Source organism: Perna viridis, chromosome 10 (assembly GCF_037379345.1).
Source record: "Perna viridis isolate PV_CMFRI_1.1 ecotype Kerala chromosome 10, ASM3737934v1, whole genome shotgun sequence".
In the NCBI taxonomy this organism is placed as follows: domain Eukaryota; kingdom Metazoa; phylum Mollusca; class Bivalvia; order Mytilida; family Mytilidae; genus Perna; species Perna viridis.
Window position 1 is genome coordinate 40,966,910 of NC_142454.1, and position 22,917 is coordinate 40,989,826.

The 22,917-nt window shown below is 33.6% G+C and overlaps 1 protein-coding gene and 1 long non-coding RNA gene across 2 annotated transcripts; both read left to right on the plus strand.

Annotated features, from left to right (window-relative positions):
• Positions 1-1,886: 1,886 nt before the first annotated feature.
• Positions 1,887-21,661, plus strand: LOC148605800 (ribonucleoside-diphosphate reductase large subunit-like). Its single transcript, XM_088549632.1, has 18 exons — positions 1,887-2,019; positions 4,117-4,205; positions 4,778-4,955; positions 5,197-5,297; positions 5,829-5,928; positions 6,381-6,457; positions 6,952-7,037; positions 7,681-7,822; positions 8,222-8,305; positions 13,179-13,420; positions 13,882-14,083; positions 15,105-15,254; positions 16,174-16,395; positions 17,416-17,492; positions 18,336-18,471; positions 19,389-19,484; positions 19,810-19,998; positions 20,819-21,661. The coding sequence occupies exons 1-18, from the start codon at positions 2,001-2,003 to the stop codon at positions 21,014-21,016; spliced, it is 2,388 nt and encodes a 795-aa protein (XP_088405758.1). The 5' UTR covers positions 1,887-2,000; the 3' UTR covers positions 21,017-21,661.
• LOC148605801 (uncharacterized) lies at positions 9,228-11,396 on the plus strand. Its single transcript, XR_015916177.1, has 3 exons — positions 9,228-9,319; positions 9,752-9,910; positions 10,175-11,396. It is a non-coding gene; the product is annotated as an uncharacterized LOC148605801 (long non-coding RNA).
• Positions 21,662-22,917: the final 1,256 nt, after the last annotated feature.

Sequence of the window (22,917 nt, forward strand, 5' to 3'; positions counted from 1 at the left end):
ATTGGGAGGTGCAAACGACACAACATCTAACTTTTGTAACAAAATATCAATAACATAGGGAACATTGCAGCATGTAAATATGCCTGATTTTCAAAAATGATTGATTTTAGACGGCAACATGTAAAACAATAAATTCTTATTTCCATCATGCAAAGGTTTTAAATTTGACCCTGGCTAACACTAGAATGTATTTTTTTTCTATTCAGTAATTTCCTGCGGCTCCAGCGTGAGGAATTGTTTGTCTCACAACTAATGCGCTTTCCTAGAAATCCTATATCGATTTTTAGAAGAGCTCAGAGCACAGGATGATCCTTTAAAAGAAGTTGTGGTAACTAAAAAACAACAATAATGTGTAGCTAGGCAACCAAATACGCACGATAAAATTCAGAATATATATATTTCACTCGAGATAGTTAAATTTTAGATTTCAACGCACGATTTTCGGCGGGTGGGTTGATTTTAGAATTTAACTATCGAGTGTGGAAAAATATTCGACAACCTTCAACCAACGTTCCACGTCCCTCCACCACCGTCCCCTCCTCTTCAACCTCCGATTCTCGCCCCTTAAACTTCGTATCTCCAAACCCCTGTATAAGTATTTATTCCAACCTTCCCAAAATATCGCCAACACTTCTTCAATGATATGTACACAGAAAGAATTGAAACATATGTTTCCATGTTTTTCATATGTTTTCGTCACATATGTTTAGGACTGGTCTTGAAAAGGTCGATACTGATTTCTGGAATTCCTGGAAAATAAACATTACAACTGAATAATGAAAACCAGGGGCGGATTCTGGTGGGTGCATGACGGGCAAAAAAATTTTGCGCCCCTCTAAAATTTGCAAAGCATGGGTTGTCAGGTGTAGATGTAGGCGGTTTTAGGTTGAAACTTGAATTTCTTGCTAATTTTACCACAAAAGATATCTACATTGCATCCACTCTAGAAGAATATTTCAAAAATTTAGCCTCAAAAAAATTTTCGCGAAACTTTAACTGTGCGGCCCCGCCCCCTAATCTAAAACCCCGAATCCACCCCTTGAAAACATCTTTATTGTTTAGAGGAAACACTTTTTTAAAGACAACAAGCAAAATGCGAAGAGAGAACAACCATAAGTTAAATAAGATTTACTTGATATATATGAACATTGCTCTTATGTTGATATACGACCATATAATCAGTTCTAGCTACAGGTGCTATAAACATTAATTGAGTCGCGTACTAAGCTATATAAGGTAGGGTGTTCAGTATACCCGGCCAGGGGCGGATTCAGATTTTAGATTGGGGGGTGCACAGTTAAAATTTGCGCCGAGCGGAGCGAGGCGAAAATTATTTTAGGTTAATTATTTTAAATATTCTTCTAGAGTGAGTGCAATGTAGATATCTTTTGTGGTAAAATTAGCGAGAAATTAAAGTTTCAACCTAAAGCCGCCTAAATCTAAGCCTGATAACCCATGCTTTGCAAATTTTAGGGGGCGCACGTCCGCCACGCCCCCGCCTGAATCCGCCCCTGCACCCGGCATCGCCAAATTTTTACCTCATCAGGGGTGGACCCATGATGCGTAATTACGAGAATCTGTATAAAGGGAAACCAGCTCATGACATGTTTAATGAATGAATATGATAAATTGCCATATTCAGTTCAAAATTTAGTAGATTACGACAGATTTTTGTTTTTGTTTTTGTCTTTGTCAGATTTCATACATTGACCCTTCCGGTCAACCGATTTGTACCATGACAACATATTTTTGTGAATAACTTTAAATTAGTAGATATATATTATAAATATCTTACAGAATCTTTTTAGAATTTGACTCTAGATAAAGCACTTTTTAGATTGAGGATCTTTAATGACCTCAAAATCTTTTCCGCATTTTTATCTATTCCGTGTTTTAGGCCCTCCCCTGGTACAAATTAGCGGGAAATTTTGATAGGCGCCCACAGAAGACAAAGGGTGTTACTCCATTACTGACTTTTCTAGCAAAGTTAACAAACGAAAATGTTTGTGAACAAAAGAGGTTAGTAAAGTTGCTTGACCTAAGAATACAACACGTGACTGTATAGTATTTGAAACTAACAAATAACGCATTTTTTTTAGCCCTGTCGGATATTAATGTCTGGTTTATGGCATAATCCCGGCAAAATAATTTGTATCCGTTTTCCATTCTGGTGATCAAAACTGACGTATACTGACGAAAACTAATTGAAAGAACCAATCATCCAGGAATTTACTGTGTTATCTGCCCACAACATTTACAGGGCCAGAAAGGCCCGGCATGCATGCAATTTATCAACTTAATCTTATGTTGGGAACAACATCTGAAAAAACGGGTTACAACCCCCCACCCCGTTTGGAGTATTACCCCTCATCTATAGAAAGCTTTTACTTTTTACAATGGAGAAACATGGTATGGGAGGTAGTGCTCCTAACGGGGAGGTGGCAGTTTACCATAATTTAATTTCCCACCTGCTCAACTTGTGTGATATTGTATAATGGTCATAAATGGGTACCACACAACAGGAATACATGTATTGTTGAAATGTAAATTAGTCAGAAAATAATGAATTTAATATAAAACTTGAAAGTTAGGCTTTGCCTGCTGGAGGCCAATTGTAAAATTTCATTTGACTGCAGCATGGTGCTAGAATATGGAGACATTAATGCAGTGCCATGCTAATTAATAACAATAATGTTATGTACTTACTGAACTTAGATTATGTACATGTACTTAAAATTTTGGTAGATATAATATAAAAGCATAATTTGACTCACAAATATATACATTGTACCTTCACCACCAAGGTTCGAACCCTAGACTACTTGGTGAAAAGCCAGAGACAAACCAATTCAGCTTAAGAAATAAACCTGTAGCAAAGACTTGAAGTCTGTTAACTGGTTATTTAAATCACACTTCCTACTACAAACCTGGTAAGCTCCTTTTCCCTTGTAGGGTTATCACTAAAATGAAAACTTAATATGGGGTAGGCATTGCCTAAATAAGCGAGCACCGTGAGCTTTACCATACATATGTATACCGTCTGTGCTAGACTCGTAAAAATAATAAGGGACAATACAAAGGGGGGGGTTGGGGTCGACCTGGATGAAAATGTTTGCTTCACCAGTGCAATATTTTTATTTATATTTTAGCAGCAAGCAAAATTAATATTTCTATTAGAAAATCTGACGTGTTAATTAATGGGGGATATTTGTTTTTCAATAAATGAATAACTTGAACAATGTTTTTCCCCAAAATACCAACTCCATGAGCATACCCCCTTTCCCCTCGCTCTCAAAATGGTCAATAACTTTATAGCACTTCACAATATTTTACATTTTTTATCCCTTAAGGGCATCTCTAGCAATATCCATTTCAGTTTTGGCCTGTCAGATCATTCTGTACAGATACCGGATATATTACAGTTCTCCACGGATGGTGGGAATATTTTACACATATCATGTGATGTAAACAAAATTCAGACGACACTGAATATTCCGAACAAGAATATTATTGCCTTTCCTATCTTAGAAAAGCTACGCTTTGATTTTGATAATGTAATCAGAGTTAATTTTTTTTCCGAGGCGGGTTAGGTTCTTGACAACAGCAACAGTGAAACGGCAGAGATACACATACGTACATCCACATGTTTTCCGAAGTTTTTATAAACATAATATTCACTTCCTTAAATAAGTAAAACAAATTAGAAAAAGACTTGAAAACTTGAAAAGATGAATTTATTTTTACTGAAACGTAATCCTAACCTATTATTTTCTTTATTTGTTTGATTGAAGGAAATGATGAATTTTCTCTGTAAGGACAATCACTTTTTGTTACTTCCGGGACATGACTTTTTTTCCCTTAGTATATTGGGGAACCTGAAGGGAAATGTAGAAAGTACACATAATAATGGTAGAGCTCACACCGCTTTGCGGTGCTCGCTATTAGGATTTGGCTCACAGATATCATATTTTTGCTGTACAATTTGCTGATCAGTATAATCACAGATTGTGAATAAGAATTGCCTTTTTGAAATGATTGGTCCTAAAATTATACAACAATGTACATGTAAATATATTTCTATAAATACTTATATAAATATATTTCAATTATTTGAAGATGGCCGACAGGAGAAGGTTATGTTTGACAAGATTACCTCTCGAATCCAGAAACTGTGTTATGGGTTGAATAGTGATTTTGTAGATCCAGTAAGTATAAAGAAAACGAAAATTTACCACAGAATTTAAAACTTAATACGTGTACATGTTGCTATCAATTATGATTATTTTTGTCATGATTGGCCAGGTAATTGACAACTATTCAAACTTTATTGTCCCAAAATCTCTCAGGTGTTCAGTACTAATTTAAAGTAGGACACATTGGTATAAGGCCATAAAAGATATATGTCTGTTTCCAAGGCAAAAAAGTCGGTAGGCTGGGATTTTTCTCTTTTTTTTAAATTATTTTTTGCATAATGTAAGGCAGATTTCTACCTAGAAAGCTATTTAATTCACTCGGTAACTTGGATAGATTTGCATTGTACTCGATATCACTCTTATTTCATAATGTTAAACTACACGACAGCCTGTTCAGATACATGTACTTCTTTCACAAGTATTGCCCCTTTTTTATCGTGCCTCAATTGATATCGTCCAATGAAAGATCTCTGGCAAATAATATGAGTAATATTAAGTGGGCTATTTGTTTATCTATAATTATTACCATGATTACAAGTTTTAAAAGGTGCATGTACATTTTGATAACAATTTATTGTTTGTAGGCTGCCATAACCCTGAAGGTCATCAATGGGCTGTACCCCGGTGTCACCACAATTGAACTGGATAACCTTGCTGCTGAGACTGCGGCCACCATGACAACTAAACATCCAGACTATGCCCAGCTTGCTGCTAGAATAGCTGTCTCTAATCTCCATAAAGAAACCAAGAAAGTCTTCAGTGGTAAGTTAATATATTCCACATATGGTCATTGAACTTCAACTTGGACCTTAGTCAGACATAAAAAGGAGTACTGGATAGATGCTAAATTCCAAATGGAAAAAAATGAAAAATTGAACGGAAGCCTTCGGAATCAACAATTAAGCTTCTTTTGTCATATATTGCTTATAAAATACTTACGGGTTAATAATCTTCCACCTTTTCTTAGCATGTAATACTATGCTAACCTTATTTCTATTTTCAGATGTCATGGATGATCTTTACAAGTGGGTCAACCCAAAAACTAAGAAGCACTCACCAATGATTTCCAAAGAAATTCATGAGATTATACTGAGAAATGCTGACGTAAGTTTAGAACATGACAATTCTGCTGTTTTGCTTCTGGTATTTGTGAAATTTGACCTACACATATTTTTATTTTCATTGCATTAGAAATACTTTTTTGCAAATCAACTTCATTGTGGAAAACCACCACTCGCCAACGTAGAGTTTTTGAGAAAAACTACTTGAATGATCCACCTAGTACTTGGAAAGGTTTTTGGCACAGATTGTAGAAGTCCATTTTCGACTGCCGTATATTTCAGCCTGATTTAGCTAATTTTAGATAAAACTCCAGTGCTGTTGCCAGCAATTGTGAAATGGGGGTGCACTTATATACAGTTTCATCTTTTAAAGGGGTGCACATCCAATAAAAGCTGAAATCTTTGAGAAACTGAAACTGACAGTGAAATTTAACTTAAATATGTCATCGACAAGACATATTTATAATTCAGACAAGACTAAGGGAACATTACTGATAACACCAGACAAAACTCAAAGAATATCATATGAAATTTGTACAAGCATAAACATTCTTTTTCTCTTCATTTTACCCAGAAATTGAACTCAGCACTGATTTATGACCGAGACTTTAGCTACAACTATTTTGGATTCAAAACATTGGAGAGGTCATACTTGCTCAAAATTAGCAATAAAGGTAAGTAAATGAATGTAATTGAAATAAATCATTTAACTATGCACCATAAAGGGATGAAATAATAGGAAATACCTTTTGTTTGTGTATATACTGTATTGATATATTTTGTTAAAACCCACCATAAATTCATCTTGATGTCTTAGTGAATACAGCATATTTCGGTTGGTAACCTTTCATGCACACTTTTATTCTTTAACCCTGCTTGATTCTAGTTTCATACACAGCAGGTATTACGGTAGTGAAGTTATTATATATTACAGAAAAATGCAATTATCTAAGTAGTTTTCACAGACTGTAAAGTAATTTTAATCAAAAGCCTTCCATAAATTTGACTTTTTTATGTGCGAGATACTGAATTTTCCATTGATTTTTTGGGAATCTCCTCCGCCCTAGTATGGAAGGGTTAACAGGTATTGAAATAGCTGATTAAGTATTGTGTAACATTTTTACAGTTGCTGAGAGGCCACAACACATGTTGATGAGAGTTGCTGTTGGTATACACGAGAGTGACATTGATGCTGCAATAGAGGTGAGTACTGTTAACATATATATTATTGCCAAGAAAATGTGTGCTTTCATTGTGGGAGCCAGAATTGGAACTCACATTAAGGCAATTTGAAGTTGAACTTGACTGAAGTATAATTTTTCTCAGTATCTTATAAATGTGCTTTGTACACCAAACTTTGCATACATATTATCAGAATATCATCTTTTATTTAGTGTATATATATATATATATACATGTGTGTCGTTTCATGGTATTCATACATTTTGACATTGAATAGCAAAGTTGGGGACATCAGAAGTATTTAAAGTAGAGGGGGAAAAAAAGAAAATTTAGCAGGTAGACTGATGCAAATTTTGCTAGAGTTCACCCATTTTTGAATATAGAGTAGCCTTCCAATTTTGCCAGTTGACGACTTCTTTTGAAAGTATTTATCTGTAGCTCTCACCTGCCACCAACAAATCAAATAAATATACTCTGCTGTTTGTTGCCTTCATTAAGTCAGTGATATTTTACAGACTTACAACCTGCTGTCAGAGAAGTGGTTTACTCATGCATCACCCACATTGTTCAATGCTGGAACATGCAGACCCCAGCTGTCCAGGTAACAAGATTATGTAAAATTTTGATGAGTATTTATAGCACTTGTCTGGTTTGATTGGTCAATTTCACAAATGGTGGTAAGCCTAAAATTGTAAGTAAGTAATGATGTCTGAATACTAATTACTATCTTACACATTTTTGTGAAATCTACCACTGGTCAAAAAAAAAACCAAGGCGAGTTACTTGACCAAACTGTTTATGAAGCTGTTGGATCTTCTGACTTCATTCAGATTGTGACATTCATGTAAATTTTTTATGAGAGATTGTGAATATTTTGCAATTGAGACATCATCTGCTACAAGAAGGAAATTTGCATGGAATAATTGAAACCTGTAAAACTTGAGCACTTTTGATAATTATCTGACATTTAGACAGCATTGATTCTTTGACTATTTGACCCCAAAGACTGATATTGAATATGGACAGCAGTATTTTTATGATGTCAAAGGATATGAATGTCAAGACATTTTCTGAAGTTTTCTGTCAAAGACTGGCAATTTGATCATTTTAGGAAATTTAGAAATGATCATTTTATGCTTTAAAATAATTGAGAAAAAGCTACCCAACAGGTCAGATTTACAAATGCAGCAGTGTTCCATTTAAAAAGATTAACTTTGCTTATCAGATTGTTTTCATCATTTTAGCTGTTTCCTGTTGACCATGCACTCTGATAGTATTGAAGGAATTTATGATACACTGAAGCAGTGTGCTCTTATCTCAAAGTCTGCTGGAGGAATAGGTCTGAATATCCACAATATCAGAGCAACTGGCAGTTATATTGCTGGGGTAGGTATAAAACAGGATTTCAGCCTTGAAAAGAATAGCAGTCGAGCATGTTGATGATCAGTTTCTGTATAAATAGGCATCAGGGCATCCTGATTCTCAACCTTTGTGTTAATAGGTCTCGAGGCAATTTTCTAATTCTCTATTTCTGTGTAAAAAGGCTTTAGAGCATCCTGATTTTCAATTTCTGCGTAAATAGCAATGTGGTCTTCAAGTGATGCGTAGAAAGTAATCAATGCAGTTTCTTATTTAATTTTAAATTGAGATAATTCTTTATTTCAGTTTCCATCTTAAGTAGAAGAGCCGTCTGGGATTAAATATTCTCAATTTTGTGTATAAATAAATGTGGTATTAAATCATCTGTTAAAAAACCTTTGATATAATAAAAACTTGATTTCACAGACCAATGGTATTTCCAATGGATTGTTGCCTATGTTACGTGTGTACAACAATACAGCCAGATATGTCGACCAGGGTGGTAATAAGGTAACTATACTTGTATTTTAAAAATTGGGCGGGGGAGGGGCAATTTATTCCCTACAGTAACTGACACTTGTGCTGCTAAAAAGCAGGCGTGAAAAATCAGATCAGGTAAGGATGAGAATCTAGGAATTTTTTTATTATGGTTGAATGCCATCCTTTAAAAGATCTTGGTTTGTTGTTTATCTTTAAAAAAAAAACCATTTAGTTCTTGACTTAAGCTCATCTCATTTAAAATAAGGTCGTCTTGGACCTTTTTAGGGGGAGGGGGATTTATCTACTTCCCTACCTACCTGAAGTTGTGAGAAAGTCAACAGCATACAAAATTTCATTTAGATTGGACTTATATTAATATGTCTTGTTTAGATTTTACATAGTATAGAGATGCCAATGCGACCATATATGGCCGCCATTTTGTTTTCTGGTAAAGAATTTGACTTAGTATTTACGTTACCAAAGTCCTTCTATTTCGGAGGTTACATCAGCTATGACTTTTTTTATGAATAAATATTTAATAAAATACTTTTTGTAGTGAATATAAGTCTTGTTGTTTATAGTTCTCGGAACGGGGATAAATTATCGTCATTTTTGTAACGGTACCAATACAGATTTAACGTCGCGCGGCACGTTTTTTCAGCGGAGTATACGTTTTTCAAACTTAAAAATAAATATGTTCCTGACGTCATACTGAAATAAAAATAACACCCAATGAGAGCTTAGGATTTAAATATCTTTAGAATGGAAGTCGTTTCCGATACACTTCCCAAATCGACCTTGAAATTTTGTTTTCAATACTTCGAAGAGAAAATAAGGTAAATATACGGAGTACGGCTTAACGACATGCATATTCAAGTCTTTCAAGTTTTTTTCTTTAAATTTAATTGTCTTTGCTCTCGATTTGTAATCAGGAACATATTTATTTTAAGCGTTGGAATAGGCAGCTATAGAGCGTTCGAGACACTTTTACCGTCATGGCTGACCCTGACCTAACGGAATCCGTTATCGATTCGTACTGTGCTTGTAAGTAAATTTGGAGTTTCTACATAGGATTTACGTCAATGATAATTTATTATTTAAAGAATAATGGGATTTAAGATCTCTATTTTTCTCTTCTGCTATGAATCTGATTGATTTACTACCGAATACGACATTTAGGAAAAGGGGGTTGCTTGTTTACTTTTTTCCAACATTATCAATGCTCTTTAAATATTCAAGCAGTATTAAGTAAGTGTTTACCATTTTGATAGGGAAAGTAATTCCGTCCTTAGTTGTTACTTGTACATTTTAGTGCATGTACATGTATTTAATTTTTTCAACTACTATATTCTGAACAGTCTGTGGTGTTTTGATATATTATTATATAATTCAATTTGCTGGCTATGGTTAATGAATATTGTGAGTTATACTAATTGTTATAAACAAACTGTCATTGATCTGTAATTATTTTATTAGCCACTGTTGAGTCAAGAACTACATGTATTACACTTGGAGAATTGTTAAAGGATGTATCAACAAGTACTCAATTGGACAATATTACTAATGAGTACTTGTTGGCAAATGGGATCACCAAGGGGGAGATATATCAACTACTGACAGACAGAAACTATTCCGGTTAGTTCTTTAGTCAATCTTTTTATTGATAAGATTTATTTGAAAATAAAATGTACAGAATGCTATAATCTAGATAGAGTCATTTTAGAATTATTGAGCAATATGAATTTGAGAGCAGTTTGTAAATTTTACTTTTTAAATTAGCTTTTAAATAATAATTCATTAAAGTTTAAGTAGAATTGTATTTTTGACAACATTTTTGACTACTAATTGAATCTTTTTGCTTGTTGAGCCTGGTTCTTTGTGGTCCCTTGTTTCTTTCAGTTAACTGATGTCAATTCTTAATTCCTTTATGATACTAATGAGTTCGCAAGACAATTTTGGATCTTCAAATGTGGATTGCTACCTGCTGCTGGACATCAGATTCATTTTTGTAACATTGTCGCTGGCCCACTTGAAGTGAAAGCACATGTTATGGAGGACATGCATATTTCATGTAGATGAGGATACACAAATAAATATTGCCAAGAGTTAGGGTATAATTACATGCTGAATGGTATATATTGTAACACTAATTTCACAGTTTTGTAATGTTTTAGTTTCAGGTTGATGTTGCTGGTCAATGTCTAACCTCAAGAAAAATGTCTTCAAATGGCCCAACAAAGATGACATTAGTGCTGTTGAAATTTTTTTTATCTTTTATTCAGATTTTTAGATCAACCCCAAGGACACCAGTGGTAGAACCTGGTTTTTAACACAGTTTGAATCTATTTGTTCTGAATATAAAAAGTATTATGATGAATATTTTTCCTAGGTCTTTGTGTATGACATGTACACTTATTCAAGACAATTAATATCTGTTATACTTTCAGTAGTACAATGATTTTACCAATTTTTATCTATTTATAGCATCTAGTACACATACTAAATTAATGATCTTTTATTGTAGAGAATCCTTGGACTTTCCATATAGATGTAATTGCTGTTTTTTATAGGAAAATCATAAGTTATGTTGTAGTGAAATTGACCTCATGCATCATATCTGCTATCATAAAATGCATGTATTATTCTTAATTAAGACACCTAAAAAAATTAGATATTTTTCATATCTTGACATAACTGTTCTAGTGGTTTCATCAGATAAGTATTTTGAAAATTAAATATCTTTTCTATTAAAATATCACACCATTTAAAAAACATACAGTCAGTTTCACTGCAAACGTACTGCATTGACTCAATTGTTTATCTTGTCATGTTGTATTTACATTCTTACATGTGTACACTGATTTTTCTTGTAATTATTTCTTGCAATTACAACAGATATTCTTACTAACTGATATTTAAATAGATTTTTATATTTAATTTTCATTAGATTTGGTTTGTCTTGACTCACTGTATGATCATGATGGCAGTTATATTTAAATATTGTCTTGATCAAGAAAAACAATAAATGAAGTAAAATCAACATTTCGCTCTGCTTATTACTGCCTGAAGATGTAAAAACTTCACATACACACAAAAGAGAACCACTTACATTGCACTAATACAGTTGCTTACCGAAATAACATATATGATTATAGTGTAAAGCTATTATGGCAGAATCATGATATTTTGATATAACTATTTTAAATCAATTCAGTCAGTAACCTTACAAAACTTGGTCAATTTTACATGAAAGCATCTGAAGCATTGGATAAAACAAGAAGTAAACATTAAAAAAAAAATAACCAGTTTGAAACTTACCATTTAAAAGTTCCTCACTTATCTTAGGATTTTTATAGTGTCTATTATAAAAATCCTTGATTTATCAAATCTATACATGTACATGTACTTTTACAACATTCAATTTAAAGTTAAACATGTAGTTTTAGAAAGAAAGATAAGAATGAGACGATTACAATGATACCAAGATTGTAAAAATAGGTTGATTTTTAAGAAAGTTATTGCTGAAAATAAACTTTTCGGTTGCGAAATGGATATCAACGAGAGCAGCGGCCATTTTTATTCAAAATGGCTGCCTTTCCTTTCGTCTCTCATGTAATATACTACAGTACACAAATAAATAATGTCATAATACAGGAAATAACAAAACATGAAAGGACTAGCTTAAAAATCTGGACTAAGTGAAAGAAACCAACTGTTGTCATAATTTGGTGGCTATCTTGATTCAAAATGGCTGCCATTTCTCCATGACGACACTCAAAACCAAAATAAAAATTTTGCTTACTCTATAACGACAATGCATGCCAATTTTCTTGATCATATCTACTACTTTTTAAGATATGATACATTAAGTGACATGGGTTATTAGTCTTTATACTGAATTGGTTGCACTGAACTACAGATACTATAGTGCCATTTTGCCAATACAGGTTGAAATGGTAGAAGTGGGATATAAAGTAGTTGATCAATCTTAAATTTTATGTTTGGATTGATTATTAACACTTCTATCTTGAAGAATTCTTGTAGTTCTCTTATGAATTGAGCCAAGAAACAAGTTTGTAGTAAGCATTTTTATTTTTTGGCAGGGGAAAAATGGTCATGGAGGCTGTTTTGACCCCGTCAAAACAGACTTGCTGTAGTACTTGGCTTGGTTATATTCCTAAAAGCGGAAAAGGTTGGATCATGATACATAGTAATTTCAATAAAAAGACTCCATTCTTTGAGAAAATAAATGTTGAATGATGTCATTTCAATAATGGCTTCAGTATTTGCCTTCAAAAAATGGCTTAAAGTCATTTTCTGATTTCATTGCGAGTGGAAAAAAGGGGGAATAATTTTGGGATTTTAAAAATGTCATAACTTGGCAACCCTTTGTTCGATTTCAGTAAATGAGGGCTCAAAATGCTGGCCTAAAGAAGTTCTATCTATTAAACATAATATAATCACCACATTCCTTAAAAATATAGATACATGGACTCTCTACATAGTAGAATATGGCAGAAATAAATACTTTAATACACGTCTGAACAAGATGGATCTTCTAATGTTTGCAGAATGAAATGTGAATTATAATCCAATTAGAAATAAAAGATGGGAAGGAACGGTGTTCTCCCCATAATTTTTAAATAGCAGAGTGCTTACTGGCATAGCACAGCGTTTTTGGCCTTCCTAAATTATAGCACAGTGCCAATAGTGCATTCTAACAAAATATGTTTTCTTACATGACTAATTCAAGGTGTCAATTTCAGTTTTTATGATGATTACTGACTAACGTGCCAAATTATGGACATCTAAATTTTTTTTTTTACTGATTGTATCATTAAGGGGTTGGCATCTATGCAATAGATTTAAATACTTTAAAATGTTGTTTTTTTTTTTTTGGCAGAGACCAGGTGCTTTTGCTGTGTATTTGGAACCCTGGCATGCTGACATCTATGATTTCTTAGACTGTAAGAAAAACACAGGAAAAGAAGAACAGCGTGCCAGAGACCTGTTTTATGCTCTCTGGATACCAGACCTGTTTATGAAGAGGGTGGAGAGTAATGGAGACTGGACCCTGATGTGTCCTCATGAGTGCCCTGGTCTGATGGACTGCTGGGGAGAGGAGTTTGAGGAACTGTACACAAAGTATGAAAAAAAAATAAGTAGCTGCTAGGACTTGCTTACATTCAAGCTTAAGACATCATGAATTTAATGTTTTACTTAATGTTAGTGTGTATGTAAAGAAAAGGTTACTAATATTTAAAATTTTGGGTGTTGTTGTGGGATATTTGACAGCTTCTGCTTGATAGATAGAATATTTTTTGTTTGCTTTTTTTTTTTCATTTTAATCACATTTACTTCAGTTCAAATACTATTTTGCAGTCTATATTTATGGACATTCTAGATAATCTTATAATGTATTTTCTTTACACTTGAAATTCATGAAAATATTAATAAAGCTCTCTTTTCTTAAAAAAGGAAAATAATTATTTTGAAAAATCACAGATGTTACCAGACCATCCTTTTAAACAACATTATCATGATGTCGTGTAAAGCAAAAATTTGAATTTTGCTATTTTCTGATTTTCTACTTTAACTATTTACAGATATGAAAAAGAAGGACGTGGACGAAAGACTGTCAAGGCCCAACAGATATGGTATGCCGTCATTGAGGCCCAGACCGAGACTGGAACACCATACATGTTATATAAGGACCACTGTAACAGGAAGTCCAACCAACAGAATCTGGGCACCATTAAATGTAGTAATCTATGTACAGAGATTGTGGAATATAGTAGCAAGGATGAGGTAAAGCAATGTATATACAGGTAGTAATATATGTTCTGAGATTGTGTAATATAGTAGTAAGGATGAGGTAAAGCATTGTATATACAGGTAGTAATATATGTTCTGAGAGTGTTGGCGAGGATGACGTATTAAACTTTCTAATACTGCTTTGAGTGCAAAACAGAGAAGTCTTAGACACCCAAGGGTAATATTTCGAGTTCTCTTATGTGGTTCTGCCAAAAATTCACCATTTGAATTTTTCCTTTTTTTTAAAGTTTGAGACCAACTGAACAAGTTTTACAGTGACAAAATTAATGAAAATACCTTGGCTAGATAGTAGCCCAACCTTCCAAGATTAAACAAAATAGTGCTGTTTTGAGTTTATATGTAACTTATATTAAACCTATCATAGAAATAATTTGATTCCCAAAGTGATGTTGTTCATCAGCATACTTACTGGTGAATAAAATTCAGTAGAGTATCTCATTTTTATTCAGGAAAAAATTCCAACAACTGTTACCTAACTGAATGTCACTTGCAATGGATCACATTTTTTTAAACTCTCCTTGAAGAGCATCTAAAAATGAGGGTGTAAGGGTGTGCGTCAATATTCCGCCTGTCTCCCTTTCCAAAAATAAAAAAAATTCAAAGACAAAGCTGTATTGTGTTTAGATGCTTTTAGCCTCCTACCATAACACTTAATTGGAACAGCTTTTCAGTTTACAAAACTGTCTACTTTGTTTTATGAAAAAAGGAAGTTAAACATTACAAACTCTGCAAAAATAATAGTGATACATGTACATGGTACTGTGAAAGTATTTTTATTTGTTGGTACCAATTTTTGTGGTTTAGTGGAAAATGATCAAATTTCATGGATTTGACTACTCTTTCATACAAATGAATGAAATATTTTCTTTTCGTTTGGGAACCAAAATTCGAGGTGTACGAAATCCACGAAAATTGGTATCCATCGAATATTAATACTTTCACAATATTGCAAATTCAAATACTGACAATTTGTGCATTTAATGTATTATTCTAGGTGGCTGTTTGTAATCTAGCATCCATTGCACTCAATATGTATGTCAAACCTGACAAGACATATGACTTTGCCAAACTGAAGATGGTTACTAAGGTGATTGTGAGAAACCTGAACAAGATCATTGATATCAACTACTACCCAGTACCTGAGGTTAGTATCATCTACCATCCCATATCACAGTGTTCTAGGATTCCACTTTCCCGTCACCCTGGGCTAGGGTAATATAGGTGTGGGACAGTTGTTCATATTGTTCCACTTTCCCCTTTGGCAAGTAAAAAATTAAAATTTTTGAAATGCTTGGTTATATTAAAAAAAAGCTAACTTCAAGTTTGGGAAAGTATATCTTTATGTTTAGGTTCCCTGTGGAATCCTAAAATTAAAAAAAATCCTAGAACACTGAATATCTGAGTTTGGTAGATTTAAGATTCAGAGTTATAAACCTTGATGGATTCTTCCATTCTTTGTTATTTTGTACATATTTTCCCTGCAGATTCTGAATAGAAAGCTATTTTTATGTGTCTACACCACCAAGTTCAAAATTGTTATGGGGAGTATAACAAGTTACTGTCAAAATATATAATGGCGGAGATATTTGAAGATTTCATCACTGTAAGTTTTAGTGCAAGCTTTCACTGAGAAAATAATTGTTCATTCATCAAAACTTAAAGGCATAACTAATCAAACATGGTTAAATAAAATGTTTGTACACTCTACACATTATAAACATTGTGGAAAGAGAAATCAATGGGATATTTTAATTTTACCCCAAAATGATATTATGAACTCCATGTTTCATGCTTCATCTCATATGCTGGTCATTTTATCATTGTACACTGCGATCCGTCCACTCACTCTTCAGAACTAAAAAAAAACCCAAAAACTTTTTAACGATAATGGCCTGCTTTGACGTGAAACCCAGTATAGAGATGAGGCTTTAAAACACCAAAAAATGTGAGGCTTTACCATGCATTTTCACTGTATTTAGCTGAATTTGGCTATTGGAATTTTTGTTATCAATTCACTGTGATTGCCGTTATACTGCAATACAGATTCCTCTTTTCCATTACAGGCCAAGAGATCAAACTTCAGACACAGACCAATTGGTATTGGCGTGCAGGGGCTTGCTGATGCATTTATCCTTATGAGATTCCCATTTGAGAGCGAGGAAGCCCAGAAACTGAACAGAGAAATCTTTGACACTATTTACTTTGCTGCATTAGAAGCTAGCTGTGAATTAGCAGAGAAGAATGGGCCTTATGAAACGTATGAAGGTTCTCCCGTTAGTAAAGGAGTAAGTAATCACAATCATTGTTTGAATAGTGAAGGTTATCCTATCCGTAAAGGAGTAAGTATTCACAATCATCATTTGAGTAGTGATTTTTTTTGTCTTATTCCAATTTTATGTTAGTGAATATCCAAGAGTAGATAAATTGGAGTTCCTTTCCATTGGAAGGAAATGCGATGTTTTGGTAAAAATTTATTGTCCAGCCCTACAAATGTTTCCAAATCATATCAATCTTGGCTGTAAGCGATAATAGATGAAATAAGATTTTTAATATGTTGCTGAAATAGCTGTAGATACTGTCAATGTTGTCAGATATTGAAATGTTCATTGCCATTTTTGTTGTGTGAAAATGTAAGTCATTTACAAGTGTATTCTGAAGGTGTTTTTTTTTTGGTCATTAATTTTTTTATAGCATTGCACAGTATCTCTTGTGTATGTAGCCCCGTGCAGGTCTGGGTGGCAATAGAATAAGCTTGCAGCAGTGCTGAGCTTGTCGTAAAAGACGACTAAATAGTGCTCAGAACCCTAGCCAGGGGCTAGGGCGCTCTGCCTACAGAGCAACTGGGTTGTGTGCCCCAGGTGGTGGAATGGGATACCCCTGGTGTGTTTACATGCTGGGGTTGTCAGGCTATAATACTGAAAACCTGACTGCAAACCATAGCGGTGCACAGTGTTGGGAAAGATGCCTTGTTCCTCGCACGTTAAAAAACCCTACTGTGGTATTCTCCTGGAGAAGAAACCATAGGGCTCCGCCACAGGAGGCTAAATTGCCCGACCCTACCCACCTCTCCCTATTTCCAGTGGCAATCAAAATTTGTCAACCCCATTACCCTCGTGTCCCATCCCATTTTTCATTTCATCATCATTTCATGTTCATTTTTCACCCACTTCATGTTCATCGCCTGAATATAGCTGAAATATTGCTGCTCGGGTGTTAAACCCCAACACACACACACACTTGTGTATGTAGACCGTACACATTCATATGAATAAATAACCTACCTTAATTCTTTTTTTCTTTGACAGCTTCTCCAACATGACATGTGGAATGTTAAAGATACAGGAATAAATGATTGGAATGGTCTGAGAGCTAAGATTGCTAAGTATGTTGTTCCTACTACTTGAGAAGAATATTGCTCAAGACAGAGTCGAGGGTGATATTCTTTTCTGAGTGTGGTGACCTTGTGTATCACCCTCAACTGCAGTCAAAATGTGTTATATTAGACTGAATATCACTAAAGGTTATTCCAGAAATAAATGTATGTGGGGGTCGGGAGAATCTTTTTATTTGACCCCACCTTGCAAACAATTATTTTCATTGTTAGGGTTAACTATCTTAAATAACAACTCCCCATCAAAGTGTGATAGAGGTGCCTTCTGAGTTTCTGTGTAGCTTTATTAAGGTTTTTGTAGGTTGTTTTGGTGCTTTTAAATATCAACTCTGTGTACGAGTAGGGGTGTGCTTAGCATAACTATGTGTGCTACTTCTCATTCATCCTATAACCATCGTTATTCTTAGTGAAAAAGGAGCATGTGCAGGTGTAATACAGTTCAACATATAAATGTTTATGATCTTAAATAACAGTCGTGTAAATATTAGCATGCCTTTCATGTGCTTGATGAAACAAAATGCTACTTGATCTGTGTTGGTATGTACTTGGTTTCCATGGGATAACTTCAAATGAAAATTAACTTGCCCACAATTAAAGTCTGCTTTCCATACTTTACAAATCCTTCCAGAAATTCAAATTCTACTTGCTAATGGGTAAGTGGAACATAATAAGTAACTTTCCCACACCAAAACTATACTTGCCTTGGTTGGTTGGGAAGTGGAATCCTGGAACACTGCTTGATGTGAAAAATTAGTTGGATAATACTTAAAACACTGTTCAATTAATTACTCAGTTAATTAACACTCATTGAAATTTTTTATTTTTTTTTTTTAGGCATGGAATTAGAAACAGTTTACTTTTAGCACCAATGCCAACAGCATCAACAGCACAGATCCTTGGTAACAATGAGTCTATTGAGGCTTATACTAGTAATATCTACAGCAGAAGAGTCTTGTCTGGTGAATTCCAGGTTTGTTATCTTCTGAAACAGGAGCTTGAATTCCATAGATTAAGAAAGAAAAAAAATATCACAATTTTTTTCATTGCATTGCAATATGAATCCTTATTCAGGATATTGTTGCCATGTGTCTTTTTAATACTGAGGCTGTTAACACTGCACAATAACTCAAAAACTCTTAAAACCTACTTTGATTAAATGTTTGTGAAATGTTTCTGTCTGATTTAAAAAGGAATTAATTTCTGATTTTACATTTTCAAGTTAAAAGCAAAATGGGGTATCATACCCTGAAGTTGTTGCTCTTTATTTGTGTATTGTGCATCAATTGATCAAAAGCCTGATATGGCTTTTTGGATCAACAGAAAACAGGATTGAACCGTCTTACCTGAAAAAAAAAACAGCTGATTTCTTCCTGCTTTTAGAATTCAACTTTTTCCAAACCTGATCTAACCATTTAACTGTATTTTTAGGGCTATTCCATTTAAGAATATGAGATACTCTGGGAAGGCACTTTTTCATAAGGGGAGCACCCATAGAAGTTCTTTTATGTTTTATATTAAACTTTATATTTTGTCAAGAGATATGAACACCCACCCATATACAAAAAAATAAAAGTGCCTTCCCTCGTCCCTCATGTTTTATTGGAACAGTCCATACCCTCAATTTTTTTGTCAGCTTTTAAGATCATCCCTGAAAAACTATTGTGCTTTCTATGGGAATTACAGGAATGATTTTTTTTTTTTTCACTTTTTAGCAGAATTCTGCTAACTTAAATCTGGATTTTACCATTAGGATTCTTTTTTTAACTGTTTATTTATTTCCAATTTTAACAACTGCTTTGTTTGATATCCTTGTAAAATCATTCATGGAATTAAGAAAACGAGTCAATTTAAATATAAAACACTTTTATATGTATATGTATCCTTTAGGTTGTGAATCATCACTTGTTGAAGGATCTGACAGAGCTTGGTTTGTGGGATGAGGACATGAAAAACAAGATTATTGCTCATAATGGTTCTATTCAAGTAAGGAATTAAAAACTGATTTTTATTTTTTTTTTGGAAACTCCTGGACGAAAATCTAGCTATTTAATTTAGTTGGCCTATCTTTGATAGTGTTCTAAGATTTTTGAAAATTTCAGGTTTTCATGGAAAAATTCCAAATAATTATTTACTTTCAAACAGTTTAAATCTACTTTCCACACAAATCCATCAAAAATTAATGTCTTCTATTTGCCAAAGGGAAAGTAGGATATAATATACAGCTTTCCCACAACGAGATTCCACTTGCCTCAGGTGATGGGAAAGTGGAATCCTAGAACACTGTTTGATATAAAATTTGTGTTTTCAGAACATTGATGAGATACCAGATCAATTAAAACAACTATACAAGACAGTATGGGAGATATCTCAGAAGACCGTGATTAAAATGTCTGCTGACAGAGGAGCATTCATTGACCAGAGTCAGTCATTAAATATCCACATCGCTGAACCCAACTATGGAAAACTAACCAGCATGCACTTCTATGCTTGGAAATTGGTAGGTTTATAGAGGGTCTTATTCTAAATCAGTGAAGGTCGATCAGACCAAAGGTAATATCCAGTCAAATTCTGTTCTGTCTGATAACAATTTGGCAAATTTTATACTGTATATATCATGATTACTGGTCAGATGTCCAGTAAAAACAAGAATTCCTTTGGAATCACTCCTAAATACTCCTTTTAGAACAAAAGAAAATTTATTTTTGTGTAATATTTTTTTCTGAGAACAATTTAAGCCTTTTTCAAAACATGCTAAAGATTACAAGACCATTCAAATATGAATATTGAAATTCTTTACAGAGAGTATTTTTAAGAGTTCAACATCAGATGTTGTTATGAAATGTTGAATAAACCGAGTCTTTATTCATCTTCCACTGTAAACATGGACCTTTTTGTTGGAAACATTTGGCAGAGCTGTATTATCACCTAATCTTATGGAAGGTCTCAATTAGGGTTTATACTGAGAATGTGGCTGAATTACTCAATTTGATTAATGTCCACCTTTACATATAGATTCTCCAGGACTGAATAGTTTACATTATATCTCCACTCAAGATGTTAAAATCTAGATTTTTTTTAGTTTGTTGGGTACCGATTTTCATGGTTTTCATGGGTAAACCAAAAAACAAAATTTGGTTCCCAACAAAAAAGAAGAATCCCATTGATTAGTTGATGAATCCACAAACTTTTTTTTTCCCTAATCCACAAAACTAAAGAACTTTCACAGTATTGATAAAAACTCTTCTTTTAAAAAGTTGTGTGGATTTTTTTATCACCAGCTTGGAATGGGAGAAAGCAATTTTAATCATTTATTGTAGGGTTGCAAGACGGGGATGTATTACCTCAGAACAAAACCGGCTGCCCAGGCCATACAGTTCACAGTGGACAAGAAAAAACTGCAACAGTCCAGCAAAACAGGAAATAAGACCGAGCCGAAAGAACAACAGGAAAACAATATGGCTGCCATGGTGTGCTCGCTGAAGAACAAAGATGACTGTCTGATGTGTGGGTCTTGAGTGATATTGTGGATTGTCTGTTTTTATCAGTTTTGGGACTTTGTTATGATCTCATTTTGAAAAGACTTCTGAATATGTTATAGATGAGAAAGAATAATGCAAAATGCACAGTCTTCATAGAGGTCTTTCCTTTAAAAGTTTACAGTCCACTATTAATGTTTTTTTGATTGAACTTCTGATCCTGATTAAAGTTCAGGACTGACCTGAAACTTTTTTTCCCCCATAAAAAGACCTAGTGAAGACTATGCATATTTAAGATTAAGTGCCATGCAGTGATGGTAGAAATTCTTAAATATTATTGTAAATATGAAAAAAATGCTATACTAAACAGATGCAATTATTTGTTATGTCTGAAATTTTCAAATTGAGGTTCTGTTTGTAAGATCTGCGATATATATTTAGGAGGCATTTATTTGTTCTAATGAAATGTTTACCCCTTCGACTTTGCATTTAAATATTTTACTTCCCCCCCTTTATTTTCTGATTAGGTGTGTTATTATTACGAGTGTTCAAGTTTTACAAGGAATTGAAATTTCTTGAGAGAAGTTTTTGTTTAAGGAATGTTGTATAGTGCTTTCGAATCTCTACAGTTGCTCCATATATTTATACCTTAATATCTTATTTATTATAAATATTACAAAAAAAGGCTTGTTGTGTTTTATTTTTTTTTCAGCCCTTACTGATGTTAGCAATTTGATATAGCTGTTAATTTGTTTTGTTTTGTTTTTTTTTTGCTTCACACAAACGAGATGCAGTAACCTGGAAATGCTTGGATCTTTCGCTAGATTTGGATGTGATGTATACAAAAGGTTACTGCCATCAATCTCTAGAGCAAATCAAAGGGGATGGTGCTTTGCAAATCTTTGGAGACTTATCTCTCATGGAAATTGAAATAAATGCTGGAGGCAATTCATATTTACACTATGAAATGGTACTTGAATCTGAAAAAAAAAGTTGAGGTTTTCAATATTAGACAGTAAGGTAATATATTTGCATGTACCTCTTACTTGTCTGTCCATAAATTTGGTCTATGAAGTTAAAAGTAATATTGTGAAATCTGGTTTGAAGCTTCAGCATAATGATTTGTGCTGTAGAGCTGTCACTGGTCTTGGTTTACACCCACTTCGTGTTATAGATCTATTGTTGGTAGATCAGTGTCTTGTGGAAATGTCTTATTTCTATTTCTCTAAAAATGTTAACTCATATTTGGACCTATATCTTGTGAGAAACATTTTATTCAATAAGAATAGTCTTTTATTAATAGTTAGAAGAGAATGAGTGTTCCCCAATAAACTATTTTGGATGGGGACAGACAGTTTGATTTAATTCAGAGAACAAAAAATGTACACGTGCTACAGGAATACAAGTGGTGTAAGGGAGACAATTCATTTTTTATAAACTGAAATGTTTCAAATAAAAAAAATTGCTCTGACAGACTTCCGTTCCTTTTATATACTTAATTTAACAGTCTCGAAGTTTTGTTTTATTGCAACATAAAATTTGCTACCTTAAAGTTTAATAATCAAAGGCCCTTTCTGTACGAGTCTACAATGTTTTTCCAACATATTTTAAGTCTATCCTATATGTACATATAAGTAAACATTCTTCTATACTTCAAATAAATAATGGTGTCTGGGGTCGCACCAATTTAATGAAATTATCGTTCGTTTATCCTTTTCTCTTGGAACAACGGATGTGCTAATTTTAGTTGAGACTCGGTGGGTGTCGCAGTATATTAAAAATTCTTTGCATGATCTTTATTGAATTCAATAACAATTGAGTGTTGAATATGGTTTTGAACATTTCATGGATGTTTTTAATAATGATTTCCTATCCCGCATATATCAATTTGGGAAACAGTGACAACAAAACTAAATATTGTTAAGGAAAATGTTTTATAA

Excerpts from the sequence above, each read along its gene's own strand:
- LOC148605800 (XM_088549632.1), top strand. Across the intron at positions 5,929-6,380 it reads GCTCAAAATTAGCAATAAAG|TTGCTGAGAGGCCACAACAC; the intron begins GTAAGTAAATGA and ends ACATTTTTACAG. Across the intron at positions 7,038-7,680 it reads TGCAGACCCCAGCTGTCCAG|CTGTTTCCTGTTGACCATGC; the intron begins GTAACAAGATTA and ends TCATCATTTTAG.